Raw genomic sequence first — 19,621 nt, 5'->3', positions numbered from 1 at the left:
TCCATTGTAGTGGACATGCAATAAAATATTTTTTTTAGATTCATTTCTACATTGAAGAAGAGCAAATATCAATAGGTAAAAAAAATGGTCAGTGGAAAAAATTCAGGATTCTAATTAAAAAAGCTAAATGCACGATGTACATTCGTTGTGCTTATTTTTCTATTTTTCTAGAAGTGGAGTTAAAAATCCTAGCTGTATTTTGTGTAGTTAATTAAGAGAAGGTACATGGCCATCTTACTACACCTGACGTCATAAACACGGCTTCAACTAGCAAATCGAACTTCCCAGAACGCATCATTGCATGCTTAACTTGTCCCCAAAGACACCTGAACAAGACATGTGACTTACCAAATTTACACAATTCCATATGAGGCCAACACCAGAAAAAAAAACAAACAATTTATTTAAAATGCTTCTAACTTTAATTACTTGCGGCCCGTATACTGGTTTCCTTAGATCCTGTGGCTCATGCAAGTTCGATGATACACTGCATGGCTTCAGTTTATGGCTTTTAAACCAGAAGATTATAAACATAGATTTACTCTATTAGTTATGAAAAACAAAAGTACATGAAATACAAAATAGTTTATTGCAGACTTGTTCAAGCAGCTCCAGCAGTGCAAAGTAAAGTGGCGAGAGCCGACATGAGGATCAGGGTTTATTTAGATAAACACACATTATCCCTTTCCTCCCTGTATAGAGTGAAACACTAGCAGCTCTGCGTCTTCATGACGATGCATTAGTAAGACTGTGAATACAGTAACTGCACATGTGAAGCGATCACAATAGTAGTCTCGTATTAACCTGCATGATGTTTAGGTCTCTGATCCGGTTTACGGCCACAAGTGTGTGTGTAGAGTCAGATTATGATGACTGTGTGTGCTAATGACCAGGAGCTGGAGAGAGGCAGATGTGTGCTAAGAGAGTCCGCTGTCGTACATCCGCCTCAGGTGCAGGATCAGCTCTCCGGTGTTTTCTCCGGTCAGTGCAGACACAGGGATGACCGTGTGCGGGACGCGGCTCCTCAGGGCCTCCAGGCTCCTCCTGGCCCCCGGCAGGTCCATCTTGTTGGCCACGATGGCATGCGGTCTGAGGGAGAGCTGAGGGCTGTACTGGTCGAGCTCGACGCTCAGCTGCTGGAGCTGAACCCAGGGCTCCGCGCACGACATGTCCAGCACATACAGCAGGACACGGCAGCGCTCGATGTGCCGCAGGAAACACACACCCAGCCCACGGTTCAGATGAGCTCCGGGGATCAGCCCGGGAATGTCAGCCACTGAAGGAAAGAAAGAAAGAAAGAAAGAAAGAAGAGCTTTAACAGGTGATTGTTACAGACACACACACCTGCCACCTGCTCATGGTCCCTGTACTGGACGATGCCCACGTGAGGTTTGAGTGTGGTGAAGGGGTACGCATCTCTCTCTCTCACACACACACACACACACACACACACACACACACACACACACACACACACACACACACACACACACCTGCCACCTGCTCATGGTCTCTGTACTGGACGATGCCCACGTGAGGTTTGAGTGTGGTGAAGGGGTACGCATCTCTCTCTCTCACACACACACACACACACACACACACACACACACACACACACACACACACACACACACACACACACACACACACACCTGCCACCTGCTCATGGTCTCTGTACTGGACGATGCCCACGTGAGGTTTGAGTGTGGTGAAGGGGTACGCATCTCTCTCTCTCACACACACACACACACACACACACACACACACACACACACACACACACACACACACACACACACACACACACACACACACCTGCCACCTGCTCATGGTCTCTGTACTGGACGATGCCCACGTGAGGTTTGAGTGTGGTGAAGGGGTACGCATCTCTCTCTCTCACACACACACACACACACACACACACACACACACACACACACACACACACACACACACACACACCTGCCACCTGCTCATGGTCTCTGTACTGGACGATGCCCACGTGAGGTTTGAGTGTGGTGAAGGGGTACGCATCTCTCTCTCTCACACACACACACACACACACACACACACACACACACACACACACACACACACACACCTGCCACCTGCTTATGGTCTCTGTACTGGACGATGCCCACGTGAGGTTTGAGTGTGGTGAAGGGGTACGCATCTCTCTCTCTCACACACACACACACACACACACACACACACACACACACACACACACACACAGTCAGTCGATTTAAACCTGAATCCTTTAGCGAAATGAGCTGCTTTTATTGGCAGATGCCCCGCCCCTTCGGGCGAGCTCTGCGCTCAGATCGGCGGGCTGTGGCCTGATTGGCTCATGCAGTCATGCCGCTCCGCCATAGGTTCGAGCAGTTCCCACTGACCAGCCAATAAGCGTGTGTGCAGATCACTGCACTGGTATGGCTGTAGCACTGCATGATTTTATAAAAGGCTTCAGTTTTAACGGGAGATCTGTTCTCTGACAGAGTGAACACTGAACACACACTCACATCCATACGCACACGCACACACACACACACACACACTCATTCAGACACTCAGAAATACACAATCACACTCACTCACACACACCTGCCACCTGCTCATGGTCCCTGTACTGGACGATGCCCACGTGAGGTTTGAGTGTGGTGAAGGGGTACGCATCTCTCTCTCTCACACACACACACACACACACACACACACACACACACCTGCCACCTGCTCATGGTCTCTGTACTGGACGATGCCCACGTGAGGTTTGAGTGTGGTGAAGGGGTACGCATCTCTCTCTCTCACACACACACACACACACACACACACACACACACACACACACACACACCTGCCACCTGCTCATGGTCTCTGTACTGGACGATGCCCACGTGAGGTTTGAGTGTGGTGAAGGGGTACGCATCTCTCTCTCTCTCTCACACACACACACACACACACACACACCTGCCACCTGCTCATGGTCTCTGTACTGGACGATGCCCACGTGAGGTTTGAGTGTGGTGAAGGGGTACGCATCTCTCTCTCTCACACACACACACACACACACACACACACACACACACACACACACACACACACCTGCCACCTGCTCATGGTCTCTGTACTGGACGATGCCCACGTGAGGTTTGAGTGTGGTGAAGGGGTACGCATCTCTCTCTCTCACACACACACACACACACACACACACACACACACACACACACACACACACACACCTGCCACCTGCTCATGGTCTCTGTACTGGACGATGCCCACGTGAGGTTTGAGTGTGGTGAAGGGGTACGCATCTCTCTCTCTCACACACACACACACACACACACACACACACACACACACACACACACACACACACACCTGCCACCTGCTCATGGTCTCTGTACTGGACGATGCCCACGTGAGGTTTGAGTGTGGTGAAGGGGTACGCATCTCTCTCTCTCACACACACACACACACACACACACACACACACACACACACACACACACACCTGCCACCTGCTCATGGTCTCTGTACTGGACGATGCCCACGTGAGGTTTGAGTGTGGTGAAGGGGTACGCATCTCTCTCTCTCTCTCACACACACACACACACACACACACACACACACACACCTGCCACCTGCTCATGGTCTCTGTACTGGACGATGCCCACGTGAGGTTTGAGTGTGGTGAAGGGGTACGGAGCCACAGCCGGCCGGGCGTTAGAGATCGCTCGCAGCAGAGAGGACTTGCCTGCGTTTGGAAAGCCGACCTGCTCAGAAAACAGAAACAATCAACAGTCGGGGTTGGGAGGGTTACTTTTAAAATGTATTCCGTTACTGTTACAAATTTCTTCATAAAAATAAAAGCATTCAGTAACGTAATCCAAGCACCACATTATGAAAGTAAAGCAATCTGATTACTTTTGGATTCCTTTGAGGTCATATATGTAAATAAAGTCGATCATCAAAGCATCAAAGTACTTTTATTTAACGATGAATTTAAAATAAAAACGAATAAAAACTATTAAAACTATGCAATGGTGTTTTGTTTCACACTGCTCGTGTATATATATATATATATAGGCCTATAGTCGCTGCCCGATGAAACTCACGTATGTCCAAAACGGTTACTTTTAAGGAAGTGAAAAAATCACCGTAATTTCAAAAGCAGTTGAACGTAGCGTTGTCATACTTGGTGTAATGGGAATTTTTGATTTTCATTGATTGCAGTATGAATCTCCATTTGCAGTAAGACATTGAAATGATCATTGCTGGACTGTACGTGGTCTGCCAACATATGAGTAATGTGTGTGTGTGTTTGAAACACTGGGAAACAGGTGAGACGTCAGGAGGAGGCAGACTGAAAAGGGGCTCTGACCCCTAGGGTCAGAGGCCGTCCAATTTAGAACTTGTGAGTTTGTAAGAATAAACTTAGTAGGATTAGATCACTAGCAGAGAAACCTTCCCTTGTTTAGATAAGGGCCTGTAAGCAAGAGACCTTGAAAGCAGTATAAAGACTCCTCTGCCCTCCCTCTCGTCGCACTTGTTTCACAGACTGTACTGGTGACTTCTGTGTGGCAACTGGGCCTTCTTGCAAGAATAAATACTTTTAAAAGACAATTTGACTTCAGAAATGTCTCTTACGCAGTGATGGTTGTTTAATGAATATTTTTGCCACAACAATTGGTGTCAGAAGTGAGATTCCTTGGATGTGCCCTTCGGACCCGAGAGCGGACGGTGAATTGGCCTCCTGGACTCAGAGTCACAGCCCTACCCTGAATAGTTTTGAGGGACGAGGGGCCGTTCCGCCGGGGTCCGGAGGAAGCAACCACTGGAATTGAGTGAAAACGAACCGTGGCAACAAAACATCTCTGGTAAGAGACAGCTAAATTATTTTCTTTTTGGGGGTTCAAAAATGATGAGTGAACGTGAACCATGTTGGCTGAGTTTGCTTTTGGTACGAGCGAGAGGTGATTCAGATAATCACAATTTTTGAGGGAGAAATTGATCTGACAGATTCAGACCAGTTTCTACCACACTTAGCTCGTGGTGGACAAGAGTGCCACAGGTGATTCAGATAATCACAGTTGCTGATTAATTAGTTTTGCTCAAAATCTCTGTAACCCGAGGAAACCTTGTAAAGGTGGACGGAAGAGCCACGCCAGATTATTAGGTGAATCAGAATTAATCGAGCGCTAAGAAGTGTTCATGAGAAGATTTTGAGTAAAACATAATTACAAAAGCACAGCATATTTGCTGAAACCCGACCGATTTTGGGTGAAGGAAAAATCGGGTCTGTTGAAGACGTTTGACAGATAGTGTAAGACACGTGTCGAAAGAGTGAAATCCAGAAAGGAGATTCAGCCAAAATGGGGTCATCTAACAGTAAATGCGACCGGTTTTGTACACCGGTTTACAGTCAAATGAAGAAAAATTATGCGAAAGTTGATTAAATACCATGATTTTCCCAGGGAGGGAATGTTAAGTGTCACTAGGCTGACAGCGGTGAGAGACTCGATGGAAGAGGGAAGTGAAAAACAAAAGGTTGTTGTGTGAGAGACGTGTGGATTGTAAGCAAACATTCGTGTACTGGTTAGATGAGGTAGAGCGAAAAGAAGGGAAAATGATGCAGGAGGAACTGGCATGTAGGGAAAGTTGAGAAGAAATATAGTAAAATGTATGTTATGAAAATAAAATTTCTGATAGAATTTATAGAACTATTTATGAACGCCTGTTAAGTCAAATTAAGTGACGTAAAGATAAGGAATGTTTTATTAAGCAGAATGGGGAACAATTATATTTTACTGGTAAAATAGTGATGTCTAGAGAATTTTCATAACAAGAGTTGAAGGAGCAAGCAGCTATAATGGCTGTCTGTGCAATTTAGAAATTGAGATATAAGTAATGATATTTTGTTTTTTGTGAAACAGCAGAGATAAGTGGGACTGAGAAAATAATGATAACATTAAGTTGAATCTGCAGACTAACCATTTGATAGAGGAACATTTAATGAAATTGATGGCATATAGTACAAATGTTTATACTTTATGAAGAATCCTGAAACAAACAGTGAAACAGAAGAGAGCAAACGCTGTAAGCAGCTGTGCTCTGAAGCTTTGACTTCAAAGAAATGTGAAGTTAAAAAAAAAAAAAAAATGTTTATTGAAAACCCTTATGTTGAGTGATTTTCTGTGCAGCTTATGGAAATTAATGTGCTGCCAATGATAATGATGAAGATTATGATTTGGCTGTTGTGATTGAATCCGCCACTGGTGGACTGTACAAGAATACAGAGAACTGCTTATCAGTGGCTCTGTTTGCATTCCTGATGGGGACACACTGCTTCAAGGGTGTGCAGTAAGTTGGAGCCGTTTGCAAGCTCAATGATCAAACTATAGGCAAAGAGAGGGTTTCAATTATGGTCAGCTGGGCCATTTAGCCCGTAATTGTAAATGCCCACTCAGAAAGTGTAAAAGAAAGTGAGAAAATGTGAAAGTAACTAATTTCTGGTTTGAAAGTAGAACAGTATGTAAATGACGATATTAAAGTTTTCGTCTGAGAAAGAACTAAGAATGTGAATGCAGTGCTAAAGAAAGTGAAAAGAATGTGCAAGTAAATAAGGGAGAAAAGAAGGTTAAAGGAAGGTTGAAAGATTTAAGTCTTAAGGGAATCCTTTTGAAGGAAAGAGCTAGTGAATTGATGAATACAGGTTGATGTAAAATTAAACAAATGAGTTTCAAAATATTTTAAAAGTACCGGTAACTAAAAGGATGATTGTGTTTTGAATGAAACGCTTTGATAAGGTTTTAAATGATATAGAGATACAAATCTAACAAGTTGTATCACAACTTGTAATAAAATGTATCACAAGCAGAGAGGGCAGCCTCAAAAGTTAGTGTGAATCCTAAAAGAAGATTGATAAACTCCAAGAGAAAACACTGAAGTCAGGTATTAAATTATGGTAATTGAGAACCTGACAACTAAAATTGAGATGAAATGCGAAACGTTATTAAGAACTAGAATAATTATTATTCTTTCTTTAAGATAAAATAAGCAGAAGCAGTGTTACGGGATTAACAGTTGCTAAATGTAAAATGTGTAGAAAGGCATCTGATTAAAAAACAGATTGTTAGTGTTTTGAACGTGGAGAAATGGTATTGACCATGAAAGAACTAGGAGCTGATGTTTTGCTTTCAAAAGATAAGCTTGTGATTGGCTGAAACAGTTTGCTTATCTAAATCTGGTGAGTGCTGTGGCTGAAACAGCCAGTGCGACAGAGACACAATCTGAGTGGAAATTTGTAATGTAATGTCTAAATTCCCTGATGTGGGCAAAAGACAAATATAAAATATGGTTGTTTGAAAATACAAGTGTAAATTCTGGCAAAGATGCCTTACTGCTGGGCTAGAGTTAAAAGATGGTAGATAAAGTTTGATTTTAGACGTTTATGAGAGATAAGTGTACCAGTCCTAAATGCCTCAGAGTCTCTTTCTCATTCAATGTCAGCTAAAAGCTGTTATGTGTCATAAGTGATAATAAGCTATTTATAGTGAAGCACATTGTTTTAGTTGAAAACCATAGACATGGGTGTTAAAAGAAATCATGCTACAAGGCAGTTCAGATTTCATACATTTAAAGGGAAATTTGTAAATGTTTTAAGAAGTAAACTGAATGACTTTAAAGAAGTCTTAAACGATAGAAGTGACATTTTTGACTAGTTTAGGACCAGTAACTTCTTTGTCTGATTTTAGCCTCCACCATGAAACAGGGCTGATTTACTGAGTGTAAGCTCAGTATTGCGATTTTGCTGATTTGAAGATGTTTAAAACATTTAAGTGATTAAATACTGTTGTTATTAACCTGTCTCCCTTTGTTAACACTATTAGGCAGTCCGAATGGCTCTGGTGACTCTTGAATGCGCTTTTTCCTAAGCTCCAGAAAACAACAGATTGAAGAAAATGGTCACAGTTTCTGTGATGGGAAAGAGCGGTAACCAAGTGTGTACGAAGTGCTTACCCCAAAGACGGGTAAGATCTTTGGGCCAAAGGTCAACCTAAGACAGGGGAAGTCACGCCACAAACACTGGGCATCTCCTGAATGGAGGTGTTTTTATGTGAGAAAGGTATTAGAGTTGAGCAGGTGACTGTGAGGCCAGCAGCATCAGCAGATCACTGAGAGGGGAGATGAGCTGTGAGGAGTTACGGCAGTCTGACCCAGAAAATGTGAGTTCCTCTATACCCACTCACCAGAAAACCGCATTCATTGTATGGCTTGTTTTTCATTATGACAAGTGTCTGCAACTATGCCAGGGGACAACACCCTGAAGAGAAGATAATTATAGATTAAGAGCTAATGGGAATGGGCTTTCAAGAGCCAGCTGAGACTGTGGGGTGATTGTCATTATTTGTTGTGGAGACAGTAACAAAACTTAATTTTTATCAGGAACATGATGTTGGTTGCCTTATGGGCAAGGGAAAATATTATAGTAGTTGATATTGAAATAATATGTCTGTAAGATAGTTTTAACTCCTGAAGGTCGTTAGACATGGTGGTGGCTAAAGATGAAGACAGCTTGTGATGAGTCAAGAGAAATTTCTGGATAACAAAGGTTAGGTGAATTGAGTATTTAAACTAAAGATAACCTTAGAAATGCTCACAGCATGATGTATTTTAGATTGTTGTAATGGTACTAATTTGAGTAAAAATTTGTATTTTAACATTTGTGAACTATTAAGGGTTCTAGACTATGATTCATTTAGCTACAGTCTTAGAGGGCTGTTGAAAAGATAATTTGTGAGAGAGTGGAGGACTGTTTCTGTTATCCGCCTGCTAAAGTAAGCTGAAGCAAAATAATGATAATGAACCAAAACAACCCAGCTGACTTTTCTAAGAGAAAATGAATAATGAACAAAGGTGCTTTGAACCTGGTAAAGAGACCATGTAAAATTAGATAAGAGCTACAGGAAAATGAGAAGTTTAAAATCTTATTTAAAATTTAAATATGTTTAGAGTTAAAATCACAGATATGAATATGAGAATATGAGCGGTTCATAGTCAGGTATGTGTGTGTGTTGGATGGTGACAGCATTGTATGTTTTATGAGTGTTGATTCATGTTTGGTATGTGTTAAGTTTAGGGAAGCTACCCCATAGTGTATGTATTGTGTCATTGACCTCTGGAATGAGTTTTATCATTACAGATGGGTTAAGGCAAATGACAAATTCTAAAGAAGCAAAAATCTGAAGAAAAGACAATAAAGAACACGGGGCAAGTTTTAAGTTGATTGGTCATCAACCTCTGTCTGGTAGTAATTACTTTAGTCATTTATGGTGTTGATTTGAATTACTTTCTAGATCAGGTTGAGTATTTATGTAAATGGGAATTGTGAAGTTGTAGATCGTCGTCCATCATGGGTTGATATAAACGAAAATGTTATAGATTTGATGGAAACAACAAAAGTGACACATTGGCTAAGTCAATATCAAATTATCCAGAGAGCCCCTCAGATTTATGATTATTGTGAACAAAGGAGGAGAATGTTGTTTGACTGACAATGACGATTAAGTCTGTACACCACGACCTGACCTGATAGAAACAATTGATGACTTTGACATTGAAAAATGTTTGTAGATGACTGACTTGAGAGACTAAATAAAAGGACTGAAAAGCAGTGAGACTCAGGGCCAGTGCCCTTCAAATTATTAGATAAAAAGATGAGATTGTGGCTTACGTAATACTTTGTTTCAGAGGCAAAAAAAAAGATGTCTGGGAGAAATTTGGCTGAAGGACAACGTTTGGGTTAGTTGAAAACTTTGTTTACCCAAACACCATTGTTAAATTGATGAAGTTGTGTATCATGCATCAAAAGGGGGATGGTAACAATTGCCATACCAAGGGGTTAAAATTTGCTGAAAGCCATCGTACAGGTGGGACAATAAATGTTGGGAGGAAACTGGGTTTAACTTGGTAAAAGCCCTGTAAGAAGTCATGTTTCTCCCTAACAAAATTGCTGTCTGTAAGTGTGCAGATTCGGCAGCGAAGGACGCGGCAGCACAGCAGACAAAAGAAACTATGTGTACTTTACTATCTTACAATAACCTCGACGTTTGTTTTTCTTTACAGAGGATGCAGACTTTTGATACAGGGCAGACTGTGCCCAGTAAACTGGGTTATTATTGTGGCAGAGAGGTGCCACACCTTGCGCAGCGCATAACTTAAAACTTTCCCTTTGCAGAATGTCAGGATGGATTGTGTCAAACAGAACTGATTCTGTTCTAAATGTATAAATATTGTTTTGTTAACATGAGCAAAGTGGGTTGAGTGTTTTTTTCTTTCAGGTTTTTTCAGTGCCATTCAGTGAGCAAAATTATCTGGTGACAATATGTTTCAGGCTGTTGATTCAACAGGTCACACCAGAAGGGACGACCGGCTAGACAAGCGGCCAATAACAAAATAGCTAGGGTCTGCATTCACAGGTGACAGCGGGCAGGAAATGTTTCATTCCAGTGGAGGTGTGGTCGGGATCTAAGGAAAAATCTTGTGAAGACGGAACGTCCATGGGGCAACGAGATGGTCAACACACCTGGAGGAGGATGTGGATCAACTAATGGTTTAGCAGAATAATTTGTTTTGTGACGATTTTGATGATTTTATTTGATTAAATCAAACTAGGGCTTAGTATTGATATAGATCTAATGATTTGATTGGTGCAAATGTTTTCAGGAAAAGTATAAAATCTATTCAATGATGTGAAGTACGGTCATAAACAAAAAAGGAATGGAAAAGTAAGAGTTAATTTTTTTAACAACTAAATTGGGTAGAATGGATAAAATCATAAAACTCTTCTGGTTAGATTTGATTAAATAGGGTGTTAAATAGAGTTTACTAAGTAAAACCATTGCTTGAAATATGTAGATGGGTGTGGATTAATGGAAAAGGCTGAATGTATATGAGTTATGATTGTATGTGTTATTCTGATAATTTTGTTATTCATGGGTGAATACGTACGATGACAATGTAAAGAGGGTTAAAAGCAGCAGCGATCCGTGTCACGAGGTGGCGTACAAGGGGTTTGAAATGAGAGATTTTATTTTACTTTTATCCTTTGAAGTGCTATAGCTTGTTTTGTTTTCCTACAAAAATATAACCTACACTATTTCTTGTTTGTACTGGGGTGACTGAGGGTCCGACCTATAGTGTTGGGAACGCAATAGCAGTGCCTGTTCGTTTAGCCCGGCTTCAGAATAAACCTTTACTTGCTTGCTATAAAATTAAGGGCCTATCCTTACAAAAAACAGCCTAAGCTTATTTTCTTTTAATTTTCTTTTCCTACAAGTTTAAAGAAGAGTGATCATTCATATGAAAATCAGAGAGTTGCAGTATTAGTATTATTGTTTTGTTTATCAGTGAATGATAAAAAGGGGGAATTGTAATGGGAATTTTTGATTTTCATTGATTGCAGTATGAATCTCCATTTGCAGTAAGACATTGAAATGATCATTGCTGGACTGTATGTGGTCTGCCAACATATGAGTAATGTGTGTGTGTGTTTGAAACACTGGGAAACAGGTGAGACGTCAGGAGGAGGCAGACTGAAAAGGGGCTCTGACCCCTAGGGTCAGAGGCCGTCCAATTTAGAACTTGTGAGTTTGTAAGAATAAACTCAGCAGGATTAGATCACTAGCAGAGAAACCTTCCCTTGTTTAGATAAGGGCCTGTAAGCAAGAGACCTTGAAAGCAGTATAAAGACTCCTCTGCCCTCCCTCTCGTCGCACTTGTTTCACAGACTGTACTGGTGACTTCTGTGTGGCAACTGGGCCTTCTTGCAAGAATAAATACTTTTAAAAGACAATTTGACTTCAGAAATGTCTCTTACGCAGTGATGGTTGTTTAATGAATATTTTTGCCACAACACTTGGTACGGCATCTTTAAATGTAACCATATTCTTGCCAGTGTAATGATTTAATCCACATTTGACCAAAATCGAGTTTAAATGGACATACGTGCATATTTTACAGTAACGGTGGTCGATACGCGTTCTTCCGATCATTAATTAGAATGGCCAAGTTGCGTTTCATATTGACAGATGAATAGGCTACGCTCAGTTTATTAAATAGCCTACGTCTCAGTTTATTAAATACGCTCAGTTTATTAAATACGCTCAGTTTATTAAATGTTTCTTGCAAACTATGAAGGGACAATGAATCAATACACTGACACACTAGCGGCGCCAGGATTGGTGGGCCCCCAGAAAACTGGATGGGCCAGTTAAAATAAGCCAAAAAATTTATTTATTTATTTTAAATGTGTATTTAATGCGTAATTAGCATAGGTTAAAAAAAATTAAACAGGAATTTTTGTTGCTTTTTTAATACAATTACAATTTCATTTAATTTATTGTTTAATAAAATTATAGGCGTATTATTTTTAGTTTATTAACAGCAACAACAGCTGTAAAGATGAAGTTGACGATCACCATCTCCGTAGTAGTGAACGCGCCTATAGAGAGAAATGCACATCATGGATTATATAACCAGAGAGTAGCCTATTTCTTTTCATTTTAAATTGTTAAAAAGACATTTCAAGCTTTCTTAAAGGGACACTCCACCCATTTGCATTAAGCTTTGCATTGTTAGAAACCCAGTCATACTATTGAATGGTCGTGCAACACTCTCTCATTTTCCCCTGAGACGGGAGAAATCCGTTATTTACCTCTTACACTTCCTCCTACAATGACGCAAAAATCGTCATTTTGCGTCATTGTAGGAGGAAGTGTAAGAGGGGGGGATTTCTGTTAAGACTACAACACTCGTTCCTCATCTTTCCCAGGGGGCGGGACCCGCTCACGCTACAGGCCTATTACAGATCAGTGGGTGGGACTTTACTCTCTGAAACTGAAAGCAATATCCTCCATCTTGTTTGAAGCTAAGCTAACAGGCGCTGTGGAGACAGATGTAAAGTTTTGACAATAGCGGTGGAGAGTGCTTAATATGATATAGAAAAAGAGGATTTCGGAAGTCTGATGCTTGAATCAGGTGTTTGTGGCTACCTTTACAAGCCGCATTATAGCGAAGAGCAGCCGAGGCAGAAGACCTGCCTGCCGCGGACGAGGAGCCCGGACTGGCTCGAGTTAGGGCGGACTGGTGGCGCCGGTGATCTCACTATGCAACTACGAACCGCTACGAACACAGAGATAGAGTCCGTCTGCGGCAAAGAATTTCAACGATGACAATTTCTCCTGGACGAAATCTCTGAATCAGACGAGGACACGGACGTTTGTGTTGAGAACTATCCTAGTTTCGCACCGCATATGTTCTGACTGAACATCCCGGTACCATGCAATAATTCACCTTTTCGAAAGAAATACAAACGAGGAGTAATGCACTAATGAGTTCGCCAACTAACTAGACATTTTGTGTGAAATGAATTTCAAGCTCTGGTGGTAGCTAGCCTTGTAGATGGAAGAGTGATTTCTCTTATAGGCAGATATGCGCTTTCTGGATTAGTGGGAGTGGCTTGCGGAGCTGTGCAATGTGGTGCATTGTGGGAGTTGTTGTCTTTCATACAAATGCGTCCTGAAGTTATTTTTTGTCTTTCCTCAGTCACGAAGGCACCAAATTCAAAATTTATTTTACATTTCGACTACATGTATGACCCACTTTAAATAAAAAACAATGTTCAAATGGGTGGAATGCCCCTTTAAGATATATTTCATGTCTGTGAGGCCTACGCTGAGTTTCGTTAAATTAGGATGAGATGCGCTCCTGTTCACGAGCAATGCAAGTGACCGCGCGGGCGCCTCCATGATTATGTTGTCTGCTATATTTGCTTCTTATTTATTATAAAGGAGGATTGATAAAAAATTATTAAAATTAAGATACAATTTATACAAAACGAAATTCACTTAAAAAAAGGTTTTCTACAAAACAAAACTTAATTAAGTGGTCAAAATCATGTCTGACCCGCTCCATGTCTCTCGATATTGCGCATCCTATCTTACTCGTGCGGTTCACTTTTCATAATCAACATAGATGAAAAAATAACATTATAATATTTTAACAAATATGAAACTAAATGAGCTTATTTAATGGCAACAACACATATAGTATACCTAGACTCTCTATTTGTACAAATTGCTGCACATTAATTTTATTCTGAATTTTGCACACATAAATCGAAAGGCATTTGTTTGTGCATGCATGTAAAACATATCTGCAACATTTATCAAGTTCACTGATAATTATGCGTGCATTTATTAATTATTATCTTAATGAATAATGTAACAAGGACGAAGCATGTAAACTGCGTTGTTTGTTTAGAATGGAATGGATCGCAAATAGATCCGAATGAAGAAACGTACAAAACCATAGTAGAAAATGGGTGGGCCCGGACCTAAAATGGGTGGGCCCAGGTCCACCCGTTCCCAATGGAAGCGCCGCGGCTGCACTGACATGGCAATGCTAGACAGATACTTTGTTTGCACTGTAAAGTCCTACCGTAATTTTGTCACTCCTCTCCACTCTTAGACGTACGTCTGGCATCAGGGGGTACGCGTTTACCTCGATAAAGTTAGGCCTAGGCCTACTGTAAAGGAAAGTCATTGTCTCACCAGGCTATGTTTATTTGAAAAATAGTGTTATTCGGCTATCCAATGCTGCGCTTCCAGAGACGCTTAAGATGAAACTTCACGAGACCGGCGAGATGCCTCCACAGGCTGGGAGATACGCGGCGTGATTGACAGCTTTGACACCAAATGGATATACGGATGACATGATTTCACAACGATGAACCTGGACATTCTATCCGCCGAAAAACCTCAAAATCGGCAAAATGGACATACGCAGTTTTCATCGGACAGCGACGATATGTATATGAAAGGCTATAGAGACATCTATTGGCTGCTGAAGTGTGTGTGAGGTGTGAGCTCTGACCAGTGCGGCGTGAGCCATGGTGCGCAGCTCCAGCTGAACCTCCCGCTCCTGGCCCTTCTCGCCCGCCGTGGCCGTCAGCGGCGCCCGGTTCTCGTTCGACAGGAAGAAGCGGTTCCCCTTCCCGCCGGCCCCTCCGTACGCCAGGGTGAACTGCTGCTGGTGGAGAGAGAGGTCCGCCAGCGTCTCGCCCGCTTCCTTCACAGCCGTGCCCAGAGGAACCTGCAGTGAACAGAGTCAGAGCTGCTCGTTAACCCTGCGGTGAACAGCGTCACGTGACTAGAGCTGCTCGTTAACCCTGCGGTGAACAGCGTCACGTGACTAGAGCTGCTCATTAACCCTGCCGTGAACAGTCACGTGACTAGAACTGCTCGTTAACCCTGCGGTGAACAGCGTCAGAGCTGCTCGTTAACCCTGCGGTGAACAGCGTCACGTGACTAGAGCTGCTCGTTAACCCTGCGGTGAACAGTCACGTGACTAGAGCTGCTCATTAACCCTGCCGTGAACAGTCACGTGACTAGAACTGCTCGTTAACCCTGCGGTGAACAGTGTCCCGTGACTAGAGCTGCTCGTTAACCCTGCGGTGAACAGTCACGTGACTAGAGCTGCTCATTAACCCTGCCGTGAACAGTCACGTGACTAGAACTGCTCATTAACCCTGCGGTGAAAAGAGTCCCGTGACTAGAACTGCTCGTTAACCCTGCGGTGAACAGAGTCCCGTGACTAGAGCTGCTCGTTAACCCTGCGGTGAACAGAGTCACGTGACTAGAGCTGCTCGTTAACCCTGCGGGGAACAGTCACGTGACTAGAACTGCTCATTAACCCTGCGGTGACTAGAGCTGCTCGTTAACCCTGCAGTGAACAGTGTTACGTGACTAGAGCTGCTCGTTAACCCTGCGGTGAACAGTCACGTGACTAGAACTGCTCGTTAACCCTGCGGTGAACAGAGCCACGTGACTAGAGCTGCTCGTTAACCCTGCAGTGAACAGTCACGTGACTAGAGCTGCTCGTTAACACTGCAGTGAACAGTGTTACGTGACTAGACCTGCTCGTTAACCCTGCGGGGAACAGTCACGTGACTAGAACTGCTCATTAACCCTGCGGTGAACAGTGTTACGTGACTAGAGCTGCCCGTTAACCCTGCGGTGAACAGAGTCCCATGACTAGAGCTGCTCGTTAACCCTGCGGTGAACAGAGCCACGTGACTAGAGCTGCTCGTTAACCCTGCAGTGAACAGTGTTACGTGACTAGACCTGCTCGTTAACCCTGCGGGGAACAGTCACGTGACTAGAACTGCTCATTAACCCTGCGGTGAACAGTGTTACGTGACTAGAGCTGCTCGTTAACCCTGCGGTGAACAGTCACATGACTAGAACTGCTCATTAACCCTGCGGTGAACAGAGTCCCATGACTAGAGCTGCTCGTTAACCCTGCGGTGAACAGAGTCCCATGACTAGAGCTGCTCGTTAACCCTGCGGTGAACAGAGCCACGTGACTAGAGCTGCTCGTTAACCCTGCAGTGAACAGTCATGTGACTAGAGCTGCTCGTTAACACTGCAGTGAACAGTGTTACGTGACTAGAGCTGCTCGTTAACCCTGCGGGGAACAGTCACATGACTAGAGCTGCTCGTTAACCCTGCGGGGAACAGTCACGTGACTAGAGCTGCTTGTTAACCCTGCGGTGAACAGAGCCACGTGACTAGAGCGCTCGTTAACCCTGCAGTGAACAGTGTTACGTGACTAGAGCTGCTCGTTAACCCTGCAGTGAACAGTGTTACGTGACTAGAGCTGCTCGTTAACCCTGCGGGGAACAGTTTTACGTGACTAGAGCTGCTCGTTAACCCTGCGGTGAACAGCGTCACGTGACTAGAGCTGCTCGTTAACCCTGCGGTGAACAGTCACGTGACTAGAGCTGCTCGTTAACCCTGCGGTGAACAGTGTTACGTGACTAGAGCTGCTCGTTAACCCTGCGGTGAACAGCGTCACGTGACTAGAGCTGCTCGTTAACCCTGCGGTGAACAGTCACGTGACTAGAGCTGCTCGTTAACCCTGCGGTGAACAGTGTTACGTGACTAGAGCTGCTCGTTAACACTGCAGTGAACAGTCACGTGACTAGAACTGCTCATTAACCCTGCGGTGAACAGTCACGTGACTAGAGCTGCTCGTTAACCCTGCGGTGAACAGTGTTACGTGACTAGAGCTGCTCATTAACCCTGCGGTGAACAGTCACGTGACTAGAGCTGCTCGTTAACACTGCAGTGAACAGTGTTATGTGACTAGAGCTGCTCGTTAACACTGCAGTGAACAGTCACGTGACTAGAGCTGCTCGTTAACCCTGCGGTGAACAGTGTTATGTGACTAGAGCTGCTCATTAACACTGCAGTGAACAGTCACGTGACTAGAGCTGCTCATTAACCCTGCGGTGAACAGCGCCACGTGACTAGAGCTGCTTGTTAACCCTGCGGTGAACAGCGTCACGTGACTAGAGCTGCTCATTAACCCTGCGGTGAACAGTCACGTGACTAGAGCTGCTCATTAACCCTGCGGTGAACAGTCACGTGACTAGAGCTGCTCGTTAACCTGCGTGTGTTCGGGAGGGAAACTCACTGAGATGTAGGTGGGGCTGCCATTGCGTCCGTAGCGGTTTTTACTGCTTCCTGCCACTCCGTCTTTCCCACGATACACTGCTGACACAGAGGACAGTGACTTCACCTGCCGGTCCACTGCGAACGAGAGCGAAGGAGTATTCAAACCTTTTGCTATGGCATTCAGAAGTTTAGTTCAGACTCAATCCATTTCTCGGGATCATCACTGAGATTCTTCTACACATTGATTAGAGTAAATCAGTGTCAAATTTAATTAGGAAAGACTAGGGCTGCACAATTAATTGCTATTAAGGAAAGGCTATTTGACCAAAATTTTATTAGTCGTTCAGTCACAGAAAAAAAACTTGAAAAAGTGTCGAAATCACGCAGGCTGTAACGGACGGATCGTTAACAGCAGGAAATCCAAACATTCGTCTATCATTTATCGACCTCAAATATGGCTTATCACTTGTAACAAGTGTTTGTGAGGAGAGCGTGGTTACTGCATGACAAACAGGCCGTAATCTTTGGTCATTCAGATAAGAGTAATGCAAACTATAAAGGTCTACTTTTATTTTTGTAAACTCACAATAACAACAAAATGTTGTGCTTTTGTAAAATAATGGCGTTTTCTGTCGATTAGTTCTTGAACTTGAGCACATCACATAAATGAACTGAAACTCAGCTTATACTTGCCTCACAGACATGAGAAATATATCTATAGAAAGTTTGAAATGTCTACATTTGAATGAACAGATTCAAATGGAATATAAATATTCTCTGATTATGTAACCCGTATGAAACCTGCGTGTCCACTACTGCGGAGAGGACGAGTCAGCATCGTTACTTCAGTCACTGCAGCAGAAAACACAGAAGACATTACCAATTACCAAATTATTAAAATATTTAGACAGTCTCCTTCTGTTTTTTCCACAACACATTCAGAATCATTACGTTTGACGGTGCGCTGTGGCAAGCTTTATGTTTGAGTTTGTGCGCTGATTAGGCTATACCTATTTTAGGCAATTAAAGGTACACTATGATTTATGACTTGTTAATATAAACACGCGATTAGTCGACTAATAATGGCTTAAACGAACGACTACTAGTCTCCTACAAACATCTTTAGTCGAGGGCAGCCCTAGAAATTGCAAAGTGGTGTTCAGAGGGATATTTGGTGTGTGTGTGTGTGTGTGTGTGTGTGTGAGTGAGTGAGACGCCCTCTGGTGTTCAGAGGGATATTTGGTGTGTGTGTGTGTGTGAGACGCCCTCTGGTGTTCAGAGGGATGTTTGGTGTGTGTGTGAGACGCCCTCTGGTGTTCAGAGGGATATTTGGTGTGTGTGTGTGTGTGTGTGTGTGTGTGTGTGTGAGACGCCCTCTGGTGATATTTGGGGTGTGTGTGTGTGTGTGTGTGAGACGCCCTCTGGTGTTCAGAGGGATGTTTGGTGTGTGTGTGTGTGTGTGTGTGTGAGACGCCCTCTGGTGTTCAGAGGGATGTTTGGTGTGTGTGTGAGACGCCCTCTGGTGTTCAGAGGGATATTTGGTGTGTGTGTGTGTGTGTGTGTGTGTGTGTGTGAGAGACGCCCTCTGGTGTTCAGAGGGATATTTGGTGTGTGTGTGTGTGTGAGACGCCCTCTGGTGTTCAGAGGGATATTTGGTGTGTGTGTGTGTGTGTGTGTGTGTGTGTGTGAGACGCCCTCTGGTGTTCAGAGGGATATTTGGTGTGGGTGTGTGTGTGTGTGTGTGTGTGTGTGTGAGACGCCCTCTGGTGTTCAGAGGGATATTTGGTGTGTGTGTGAGACGCCCTCTGGTGTTCAGAGGGATATTTGGTGTGTGTGTGTGTGTGTGTGTGTGTGTGTGTGTATCTGTGAGACGCCCTCTGGTGTTCAGAGGGATATTTGGTGTGTGTGTGAGACGCCCTCTGGTGTTCAGAGGGATATTTGGGGTGTGTGTGTGTGTGTGAGACGCCGTCTGGTGTTCAGAGGGATATTTGGTGTGTGTGTGTGTGTGTGTGTGTGTGTGAGACGCCCTCTGGTGTTCAGAGGGATATTTGGTGTGTGTGTGTGTGTGTGAGACGCCGTCTGGTGTTCAGAGGGATATTTGG

General features: G+C 43.4%; 1 protein-coding gene across 1 annotated transcript in view; it reads right to left on the bottom strand.

Annotated features, from left to right (window-relative positions):
• Positions 1-570: 570 nt before the first annotated feature.
• mtg2 (mitochondrial ribosome-associated GTPase 2) overlaps positions 571-19,621 on the bottom strand; it is a 23,044-nt gene continuing 3,993 nt past the window's right edge. The window contains 4 exon segments of the mRNA XM_084098974.1: positions 571-1,276; positions 3,635-3,773; positions 14,935-15,153; positions 17,539-17,654. Coding sequence (XP_083955100.1) covers positions 918-1,276; positions 3,635-3,773; positions 14,935-15,153; positions 17,539-17,654 — 833 coding nt within the window. The 3' untranslated portion in view covers positions 571-917.

This window comes from Abramis brama (assembly GCF_963993115.1).
Source record: "Abramis brama genome assembly, chromosome: 22".
Taxonomy (NCBI): Eukaryota; Metazoa; Chordata; class Actinopteri; order Cypriniformes; family Leuciscidae; genus Abramis; species Abramis brama.
The sequence above is the reverse complement of the archived record's forward strand: the minus strand, read 5'-3'. Positions and strand labels throughout refer to the sequence as shown.